General features: G+C 33.7%; 1 protein-coding gene and 1 long non-coding RNA gene across 2 annotated transcripts; one reads left to right on the top strand and one right to left on the bottom strand.

The window, feature by feature from the left end:
• Positions 1-578: 578 nt before the first annotated feature.
• Positions 579-1,884, top strand: LOC139517204 (uncharacterized). Its single transcript, XR_011663106.1, has 2 exons — positions 579-1,194; positions 1,731-1,884. It is a non-coding gene; the product is annotated as an uncharacterized lncRNA (long non-coding RNA).
• Positions 1,885-8,447: 6,563 nt separating this feature from the next.
• Positions 8,448-11,292, bottom strand: LOC139517221 (disintegrin and metalloproteinase domain-containing protein 10-like). The gene has a single exon (XM_071307993.1). The coding sequence runs from the start codon at positions 11,216-11,218 to the stop codon at positions 8,759-8,761; it is 2,460 nt and encodes an 819-aa protein (XP_071164094.1). The 5' UTR covers positions 11,219-11,292; the 3' UTR covers positions 8,448-8,758.
• Positions 11,293-11,422: the final 130 nt, after the last annotated feature.

The raw sequence follows: 11,422 nt of genomic DNA on the forward strand, positions 1-11,422 counted from the left end.
CTTAAAAGGATGTTATCTTTACCAAACGTCTTGACCATACCAAACTGACATATAACACCTGTTCATTGATAATTTGTATTATTCTATGTATTTTTTGTGATTTTGTCCCATGTACATTTTACTTCATAACTCTTTATTAACATACTGTTTGTAGATTTTTTTTACTGATATGTAATAATACGTATCAGTATTACCACCGTAGGTATAGTGTCCGGTTGAGATCGGGTTTTTTCGAGAGCGTCCAGTTTTTTTCGAGAGATTATGACTAAAAATGTAAACAAACAGACATGTTTTCCTGTAACACGTAAAATAAATGCTTAAACTAAATTTACAAGATCAAACAAGTTAAGTAAGTATTTGTGATGAAAGGATGTTGCCAACCATACATACTTTGCAGTTAAAAAAGTTTGATTTGGCCTAATAATGCTTTTATGCCAAAATATAGAAAAAAGCAATTTCTATACACATACCAATGCAAATTTCAAAGAGCATGCACACATGATGTCTTTATATCCTTACATTTACATATGCTATAACAAAAGTTTTAGTTATTGTAATTAAAAGCTAGGCAATTTTAAGGGTATATTCATTTCCATCTGTTCAAGTTTTTTCGAGAGCAGTTCGGGTTTTTTCGAGAACAGTTCAGGTTTTTTCGAGAGATAAACCAATTTCTTACGGTTTAAAATGTGCTATTTAAGTACATTTGAGTTTAAAAACGAATGAAAAGTCATCGGTTCTTTCAAAGTTTATAACTAATGCATTACAGCAGTTTGATAATGTTGCATAAGCACATACATTTCATAAAAAAAACATAATTTATTTCTATATATTGTTGTATTGCATTATGAATTGCATGGACACCGGTATGCTTTATACCTATATTATTTGGATTAATCAAATCTACCTATGTCTATAGAAAAAAATGTTCACATCATGCATGATCACTGTATTCAAAGGACACTGGTTAACGTATGGTTAGATCAATCAAACATATTGCCATCCATGTTATTGAAATGACGGAACTAAGCTAGTGTACTGACTCGTCCGTAATTATTTCATGATGTTTCCGAAAGTTGACTTACATTTACTATCTTCTTTGTTACTTTCCCCTCTTTTGTAATTTCCCCTTATTTACATGCTCACGTTGATGATTCAGCATCATTTATTGATATATCTGCCAGATTCCGGCACAGTGTACGTTTATAGCATATTGACAATTTGAAGAACTGTTTATTGTAAACATATATAACATGTATTGTGTTTTGATGACGTATAAAACGTTGGATAAATGACAATGATGACAAATATGCCACTTCACCAGATTATTTGTTTTATTGTTTCACAACCGTTTGTTATTACTTGTAAACACACAGATACAACATTTACACTATAAAAATGTTCTATAAACATTCAAATACCCTTTTTGGTAATTTTTGTATGATTCGTAGCACCCCCCTCATTTCGTTATTTTTAAAGTATGGAAAGCAATTCGTGTCATAATTTGCATACATAATGTTTGATACTTGTCGAGTTTTCAACACATTAAAAGCTGAACACACCAGTTTTGACTCACAGTTATGTTACAAACTTGATATATTGTTAATACTTGTATTTTTTATGTGAATGTATGGAACACAATTAGTGTCATAAGCCAACTTTGATTTTTTGTATGTTTTGGCAAATCTTTTTGATTGATAGGTTTTATATTGAGTTTTTATTTGTTCTTTCAGCTTTTTACCGTTTGATGTTCACGTTCAGTTTGGAGTTATACTTACCTGTCATCATTTGTAATCATTCATTGAACACCAGCATACCTTTGTTATTCATGCTACATTGTGTTAATAGAGTGGATTATATGACAATAAATAAAACGGTTATCTTTAATGAAGTCCATTATTTAATGCCCGCAAAGAATAGATGGGAGTCATTACAGCTAGCATGCTGATGTCCAGATAAACATATTGCATAGATCCAAATATACGTATATCGATATGGAATTTATGTGATTTAAAAAATCTACATTTTAGAGTGCCATGGATTTTAAGCTGAAACTATTCGTAATTTGAACAATCGTTTTGTGGGCACGGTCAAATTTGATTGATATTTAAGTACGCATTGCTTTTGCGCCAATTCTTAAAAGTTGTAGTTTTTCATTTGCGCCAAAAAATAAATATTGCTTCTGCGCCATTGTGCAGGTAAACTAATTAAAAAGTGAAAATATAGAAAATTTAAACAATATCTACGGACACACCAGCTGTCATCAGGAGATAGGAGAAAAAAAAACCAGATTCAGTGGCGGATCCAGGGGGGGGGGGGGGTTCCGGGGTGCGCACCCCCCCTTTATTTTTGCCGATCAATGCATTTGTATCGGGACATATGTTTTGCACCCCCCCTTTGCCCTGGGTTACCTGGGTTAGCACCCCCTCTTTCGAAAATTCCTGCATCCGCCCCTGCAGATTAAATACGGAATGCACCTCTAGAACCGAAATTTCCCGCTGATATTATAGTAAGACCTTTGCCTATAGGTTTTGTAACAGAACAGACTTTTAGTTTTTATAAATACTTTGATTAACAGCAGTTATTATTGTGGTTTTATGACTTTTAAGGAGTTACCATTTTTTATAGTGCTTTGATAAATCCGAAAATGTTTTAACAATTTGCAAACATTTTTTTATTATAGTGTAAACCAGTGTTTAGTGCTCATATTTTTATGAAGATATATTTTAAACATATGTTTTAATATTTATGAGACCTTGTTTCTAATATAAAATTGAGAATGGAAATGGGGATCACTGTTTCTTATCATCTTCGGAAGGCCCCTTTTTTAATTTATAATTACCAATGGAAGTAGAAAGACCTTTTGTCTAACCTGTCTTTGTGTTATTTTTTATACGTCCGTCAATTTTGACGGGACGTATTATGGTATACAAATGTCCAGTGTCCGTCCGTCCGTCCGTCCGTCTGTCCGTCTGTCTGGTGTAAACATGTCGCACCGTAACTTGAGAACGACTTATCCAAATTTTTTGAAACTTAACATAGTTGTTTCTTATGATGGTCAAATGATCTGTATACTTTTTTGTGAAAATAAGATTACAACTTTTTGAGTTATGGCATTTGTAACTAAAACAGGGGTGTGTTTTTTTCACATGTCGCACCGTATCTCAAAAACGATTCTTGATAATGGCTTAAAACTTCAAAGGCTTCTTAGTTATATTAATCTTAATATATCTGTATACTTTGTGGTGATGATTCAAAATGTCATTTTTGAGTTATTGAGTATTTTGTAAAAAAAAAAAAAGGGGGGGGTTTACATGTCGCACCATATCTCAAAAACGATTTATGATTATTGCTTAAAACTTTACACACTTCTTTGTTATATTAATCTAAAGATCTGTATACTTTTTGGTGATGATTCATTTTTATATTTTCGAGTTATTGAGATTTTGTAAAAAAAGAGTTTTTTTTTCACATGTTGCGCTGTATCTCTATTGCTTAAAACTTAACAGGCTAATGTTGCGTCGGGTTTCCAAATACATCTTGTACAATCTTCCTATTGAGCGGGAATAAGGAATGAGTCAGGATATACTAAGCATGACATCCTGTACAACCCTGTGTTATTCAAAAAAGATTTATGTTTTTTCACAAGACGACGGGCGTATCATGCGCTCATGGCGCAGCTGTTTATTTAAATATTGATCCAGTCGAAATGCTATCTAAAACACTTACCACTCATTCAAAAAAGAAGGGTCTGACTTGTTTTTATCATACTGCTTTTATTACATTATAGATGTCTGTTTCCGTTGATTCCGTTAAATACCAATTCCTCAGAGCAATTGGTACTTTGCGGAACGGAACGGAACGGAAAAATAAATTTAAAAGTTTAAATCAGATTCAACTTGATCACTGTCTCTAATCATCGTCGGAACGGGCTGTTGAAGGCCTCTTTTTTAAAATATAATTACCGATGGAAGGAGAAAGACTTTTTGTGTAACCTGCCTTTGTGTTAATTTTTTTATTATTGATCAAGTCGAAAATGCTATCTAAAACACATACCACTCATGCAAAAAGAGGTGTCAGACAATTTTTTTTATCATACTGCTTTAATTACATTAAAGATGTCTGTTTCCGTTTTTTCCGTTAAATACCAATTCCTCAGAGCAATTGGTACTTTGCGGAACGGAACGGAACGGAAAAATAAATTAAAAAGTTTAAATCAGATTCAACTTGATCACTGTCTCTAATCATCGTCGGAACGGGCTGTTGAAGGCCTCTTTTTTAAAATATAATTACCGATGGAAGGAGAAAGACTTTTTGTGTAACCTGCCTTTGTGTTAAATTTTGTATTATTGATCAAGTCGAAAATGCTATCTAAAACACATACCACTCATGCAAAAAGAGGTGTCAGCCAATTTTTGTTATCATACTGCTTTAATTACATTAAAGATGTCTGTTTCCGTTTTTTCCGTTAAATACCAATTCCTCAGAGCAATTGGTACTTTGCGGAACGGAACGGAACGGAAAAATAAATTAAAAAGTTTAAATCAGATTCAACTTGATCACTGTCTCTAATCATCGTCGGAACGGGCTGTTGAAGGCCTCTTTTTTAAAATATAATTACCGATGGAAGGAGAAAGACTTTTTGTGTAACCTGCCTTTGTGTTAAATTTTGTATTATTGATCAAGTCGAAAATGCTATCTAAAACACATACCACTCATGCAAAAAGAGGTGTCAGACAATTTTTGTTATCATACTGCTTTAATTACATTAAAGATGTCTGTTTCCGTTTTTTCCGTTAAATACCAATTCCTCAGAGCAATTGGTACTTTGCGGAACGGAACGGAACGGAAAAATAAATTAAAAAGTTTAAATCAGATTCAACTTGATCACTGTCTCTAATCATCGTAGGAACGGGCTGTTGAAGGCCTCTTTTTTAAAATATAATTACCGATGGAAGGAGAAAGACTTTTTGTGTAACCTGCCTTTGTGTTAAATTTTGTATTATTGATCAAGTCGAAAATGCTATCTAAAACACATACCACTCATGCAAAAAGAGGTGTCAGACAATTTTTGTTATCATACTGCTTTAATTACATTAAAGATGTCTGTTTCCGTTTTTTCCGTTAAATACCAATTCCTCAGAGCAATTGGTACTTTGCGGAACGGAACGGAACGGAAAAATAAATTAAAAAGTTTAAATCAGATTCAACTTGATCACTGTCTCTAATCATCGTCGGAACGGGCTGTTGAAGGCCTCTTTTTTAAAATATAATTACCGATGGAAGGAGAAAGACTTTTTGTGTAACCTGCCTTTGTGTTAAATTTTGTATTATTGATCAAGTCGAAAATGCTATCTAAAACACATACCACTCATGCAAAAAGAGGTGTCAGACAATTTTTGTTATCATACTGCTTTAATTACATTAAAGATGTCTGTTTCCGTTTTTTCCGTTAAATACCAATTCCTCAGAGCAATTGGTACTTTGCGGAACGGAACGGAACGGAAAAATAAATTAAAAAGTTTAAATCAGATTCAACTTGATCACTGTCTCTAATCATCGTCGGAACGGGCTGTTGAAGGCCTCTTTTTTAAAATATAATTACCGATGGAAGGAGAAAGACTTTTTGTGTAACCTGCCTTTGTGTTAAATTTTGTATTATTGATCAAGTCGAAAATGCTATCTAAAACACATACCACTCATGCAAAAAGAGGTGTCAGACAATTTTTGTTATCATACTGCTTTAATTACATTAAAGATGTCTGTTTCCGTTTTTTCCGTTAAATACCAATTCCTCAGAGCAATTGGTACTTTGCGGAACGGAACGGAACGGAAAAATAAATTAAAAAGTTTAAATCAGATTCAACTTGATCACTGTCTCTAATCATCGTCGGAACGGGCTGTTGAAGGCCTCTTTTTTAAAATATAATTACCGATGGAAGGAGAAAGACTTTTTGTGTAACCTGCCTTTGTGTTAAATTTTGTATTATTGATCAAGTCGAAAATGCTATCTAAAACACATACCACTCATGCAAAAAGAGTGTCAGACAATTTTTGTTATCATACTGCTTTTATTACATTAAAGATGTCTGTTTCCGTTTTTTCCGTTAAATACCAATTCCTCAGAGCAATTGGTACTTTGCGGAACGGAACGGAACGGAAAAAGAAATTAAAAGATTTAATAAAGATTCAACTTGATCACTGTCTCTAATCATGGTCGGAACGGGCTGTTGAAGGCCTCTTTTTTAAAATATAATTACCGATGGAAGGCGAAAGACTTTTTGTGTAACCTGCCTTTGTGTTAAATTTTTTATTATTGATCAAGTCGAAAATGCTATCTAAAACACATACCACTCATGCAAAAAGAGGTGTCAGACAATTTTTGTTATCATACAGCTTTAATTACATTAAAGATGTCTGTTTCCGTTTTTTCCGTTAAATACCAATTCCTCAGAGCAATTGGTACTTTGCGGAACGGAACGGAACGGAAAAATAAATTAATAAGTTTAAATCAGATTCAACTTGATCACTGTCTCTAATCAAGGACGACGTGAGGTCAGTCTAGATATCATAATGCATGACTTGCAAATGCGTTAATTTCATGATAATTTATCAGGACAATCCGACATATTCATCTACAGAGTATTTCCCGATGTTATACATTATTACACATTTCACCTGTGAAGATGAGATTTAGTATACATTTGTGTTATTTGTATATGGAAAACCGTAAAACACAGAAATTTTAAAGTTTGTTTTGTTTTAAAGATTTTTCGAAATTTTGATAAATGCCCCCTTTGGATACCTTAAATGAAATTCTTTTCCGTTCCGTTCCGTTCCGTTCCGTTCCGTAAAGTACCAATAGCCAAATTGGCCGAGCTCGCTTTCGGTTACTGCGGCACGGAATTACTAGTACTGTTTTTGTCATTTTTGTTCTTGTTCAAACGATTGTTTTCAGTAAGTACCTATGAGTAATTATGTTCATTTCCTATTTTAGTAGATGTTACATTTGTTTTGTACCTGCATGTAATTTATTACCACATTGGTAACTTTCCAGGTTATTTTTCAGAGCTTTAAATTATCCCGCTGCATGCTTATGAAGAGGTAAAATGTAGAGTTGGTTCTTTTTTTGCATTTTGGATGACTAAAAACAATCTATCATAGCGTTATATGTTTATGTTCAGTTTAATGATATATTATAATGATAGATGAAACCCCTTTCACGGTAGTGAAAAAAATACTTGTAAAACCAGGATCAATTTAAAAAATTTAATGTAAGATTTGGAAATCCTAAAAATAATGGACTAACATACAAGTCAATAAAAAAGTACAAATACTTATACTATCCTTCGATGTACATGTCGCTCTCATTCACATCATAACCCTATGAAACTCTGATGGAAAAGGTTGCCCTATATTGACTTTGGGGTTTCTTGTAGTCTATGTCCAGCCTTTATAACTGTTTAATTTATATTTTTGTTAGTGATTAAATGTTTCGATCTATCACAAACGTGTGTTGAGATTGATACATATTTCGTGATTTATAAATTGTTGGTGCCATGATATCTGGTAGCGGTAGGTGATACATGATGTTGAAAAAGATAAGAAAACTTAAGAACAGACAAAGTGATTAACAATCTTTCAGAAGGGAGCTAGCTACGTGACATTTAGAAATGTTTGTACCTGTTTAATGACCTATAAATATAGCTGTTAATTTCTGTGTCATTTGGTCTCTTGTGGAGAGTTGTCTCAACGGCAATCGTACCTCATTTTCTTATTTTTATATCTGCTAAAAGATTTTATTTTCAAAAACGAATGTCTTTTTTATATGTAAAGCAACTGTTAATTTCAAAACTTCTGGGATGATATTAGAATATCTATTTTAATATGCATGATGCTTTGCTTATGTATATACGTTTTTTCAAACTCTTAGGTCCGAGAACACAATTAATTCGTAGTGCATTTCTTTTAGAACATAAATGAAAATAAAAAAAATCCCACCTGCGCTTTCTCAAAGAAACTTTTACAGTGTGTTGTACTACTTTTGGGACAAATTATATCAAATTTATAGAAAACTTCATCGCCTCTAACTCAAAATATGGCCAATTTTATGTTTAGGGCGTCTTGAAATCTTTTGACAGCTTCCGAAGTGCTCATTTTCAACCTTTTTCAGCTGGACCAAATCACTACTTTCCTTTAAAATTCTGGACCCAAATTTTTTTACAGTGTAATTTCAACCCCCTTCTTGCAATTTGAGGCAGTGAACATGGAGAAATAAATTTGGAAGGGGTATAAAAATTAATGGCAAGTAACCCACTGTCAACACTAGGGACTATATTTGTGAACAACGAAAATCAAGGGACGACAATGGTGGTCTCGGACCAAGACATATCTTTCAGAGAATTCTTATAGTAACATGTAAGAGTGTTGTCTCTACATTTCTTTCTTTATATGTATACCACTATCAGATCTGAATTAAGACCGGCAAAATAGCAAAATTTTATATGAATTTTGAATATGCCGGAGCCGGTAATATAGAACAGTAAGGATGCTATTATGCCGGAACCGGTAAAATAACACTTTTGAGGATGATTTACCGGAGCCGGCAAATAGTCACTGCATGCTTATTAATTATCGTGATAAAACTATTGAGTTCCTGTTTTCATATAACTTCAGTTCAGTGCTGTCACAAAAATGAATTTAAAGGTTGTTTTTGACTGATACATTTTATATAAATACATTTTGCATTCAATTGATGTTATTAGGCAGTTATAGTTGTTGACAATTCATTTACGACTACTTTTCGCACAGGGTATCCTTTCAGTATAAGTAAGCGAACAGCAACGCTCTCACTTGTTGATTTTCTTGCTATTTCTGTCACAATGTGAACAGGAGCTGTAGGGAAAAAAGTTGTTAGCCTACCAATTGCTCTCACATAATCTCTAGATTCGTCGCCTCGCTGAATTGATTCGATCATTTTTTCAAAATTGTCTTCCTTCTCCTTTAAATTGTCTACCTGCTGACTTATTTCTACCTCGGCAGAATCAACAAAATTTTCTAATCTACCTAACCTAAAAGCATCCAGTTGAACGTTTTCTGTTTTCTTTTTAGTTGCCACAAAAACAAGAGCAAGAAAAGCTAATAAGGTAATTCCAGTTAAAACATAATACCAGTATTTGCCAAACCATTTTTTAATTTCATCACCTGTTTCTTCACTAAATATTCGTTCCATTGCACTCGTATCACTTTTAGACACACATTTGCCATTATTATCACAGTACCCGGCCACACTATTACATCTCTCTCCAGGTTTAATGTGTAAAATGTTCATGTTTTCGTCATATATTGCAAAGTTTGATGTGGGAAAGCATTGTGATGAATTTGAATGTCTGCAACAAATTAGGCATTCATTTTCTGTTCTTTCTGAACATTCACATTGTTCTAAATCATACTTGTTGCATATACTTTTAAAACAAACTCCGGATTGGCACAGTCTACGACCATTATCGCATAATGTATCATCAACTTTATTTTCCTTCGTTGGACAATTGGCCGCAGTTCCATTACAAATAGCATCTATTGTGCACTCTGAACTTGTACTACAAACATGTAGAAGCGTGCTTGGAATAAACTTGCACTCATCGGTACAACATGGAGAATTCTTAGATGAACATTCATATCCTAGTGCTCGTCGCAGTGTGCATGGCGGATCAGATCCAGATACGCTACCCTGAGGAGAGCAACAAGGGTCAATAAATGCACAAGTATCTGTGTCTCCGCAATCGCATTCCTCTCCATCCTCAACGACAAAATTTCCGCAATGGGGACCATTATATGATGAAAAGCACCAACCTTTATTTATGATCACTGGATGCATCGAATTAATGCTACATGTTGAAAATTTATTATGATTAGGCTTCGAGCCTTCACTCGCATATGCGTACATAAGATAGTTCCCGTCATCATCATCAGGTGAGCAGATGGGATGCCCAATAGGGTCGTGTGAACTTCCAAAATTATGTCCCAATTCATGGGTTAGTACAAGCGAACAGTCATAACCTAAAATTCGCTCACCATAATTAAGCGTAGTTACTAATGCCGTGTTAAGACTATAAAGTTTGTTATCCTCAGAATACCTTATTCGTTTTTGACATATACCACCCGCTGCACCATAAAAACTTGAACTAGCAACCCATGCGAGGCCAAGAATGCCACGTTCGAAATCTCTATGAGTAAAAGCCACTGCCAAACAAAAGTCGTCAAAATTATACTGCGAAAATGTATCAAGATAGTCGTAAACGTCAAGTGATTCATCACCAAGTTTATAATCTGTAGAATATTTGCTCGTAAAAATGGTTATCTGTGAAATCAGAAAACCTATATTGTCACCATATCCATCGCCGTTGAAGTCAGTTCCTCTAAAGGTCACGTCTGCATCACCTAAACGATATACAAGTTCAGATACTGTTGCCCCTACAGATTGTTTCCCAACATGTTCATAAAAGGTGTGATCCGCCACCAAATGAACAGTACAAGATTTTGCTCTAACTGAACGTTTTGATCTCTTTTTAGTTTTAAATTTGTTGTTATCAAGACGAATAGGTGTAGAGAATTTTAAATTCGACTTTCTGTTATGCATTTTCCTGTTTGAATAATTTTTCTTTGAGGTCAAATTCGCATCACTTGTGTCAAAATGAAGAACACTTGATCGCTCATTTATCAAGTAAATTATACACAGTTCAGACAGATCTGTCGTGTTGTAATTGCTAAATGGCTCTATAAAATAATATGTCTGATTAAGAATAAAATACCCATCAAACTTATTGTTATCGTCTATTTTTCCATATACAAACGATTCTTTATCATTGTTAACAATTCCTTTATAAATCTGCTTTCGATTTTGCAATTTCAATCGTTCTTTGTGTTCCGAAATTTCATCCTTAATACTGATAATAACGTCTTCTGCAAAAACAGTTGGGTCGTGTCTGAGGCAAAATACAAAGTTGATCCGAATAAATGAAAATATCAATATTTTTTCACACGATTCGTTTTGACTTTTGTTCGTTATTCTTACAAACTCATAAACTTTAACATTTCGACCAGTAATGAATTTTTCAAACGTACCACTTTTGAATTTTTCTTGTACAGCAACACATTGAGCTAAGGATGATAAAATTATTGCAGCAACTGCACACATTACACCAGTTCTCATCAAGCCCATCTTTGTATTTTATGTCTTATGTCTTATTTGTTTGTTGTTTGTATTTCCCTCCAATTAAACTTCCGATTATATAACCTTCAGATCCGACATCGGAAAAATCATGATTTCCGTGAAATAAAATTTAAAGCATTTCTCTCAGAAAAAGTCAACAAAACAACATTTTAAGTATTCACGGAACGATTCATTTTCCTAATGACATGCACT

The sequence above is a fragment of the Mytilus edulis genome, chromosome 3 (genome assembly GCF_963676685.1).
Source record: "Mytilus edulis chromosome 3, xbMytEdul2.2, whole genome shotgun sequence".
NCBI classification, from domain to species: Eukaryota; Metazoa; Mollusca; class Bivalvia; order Mytilida; family Mytilidae; genus Mytilus; species Mytilus edulis.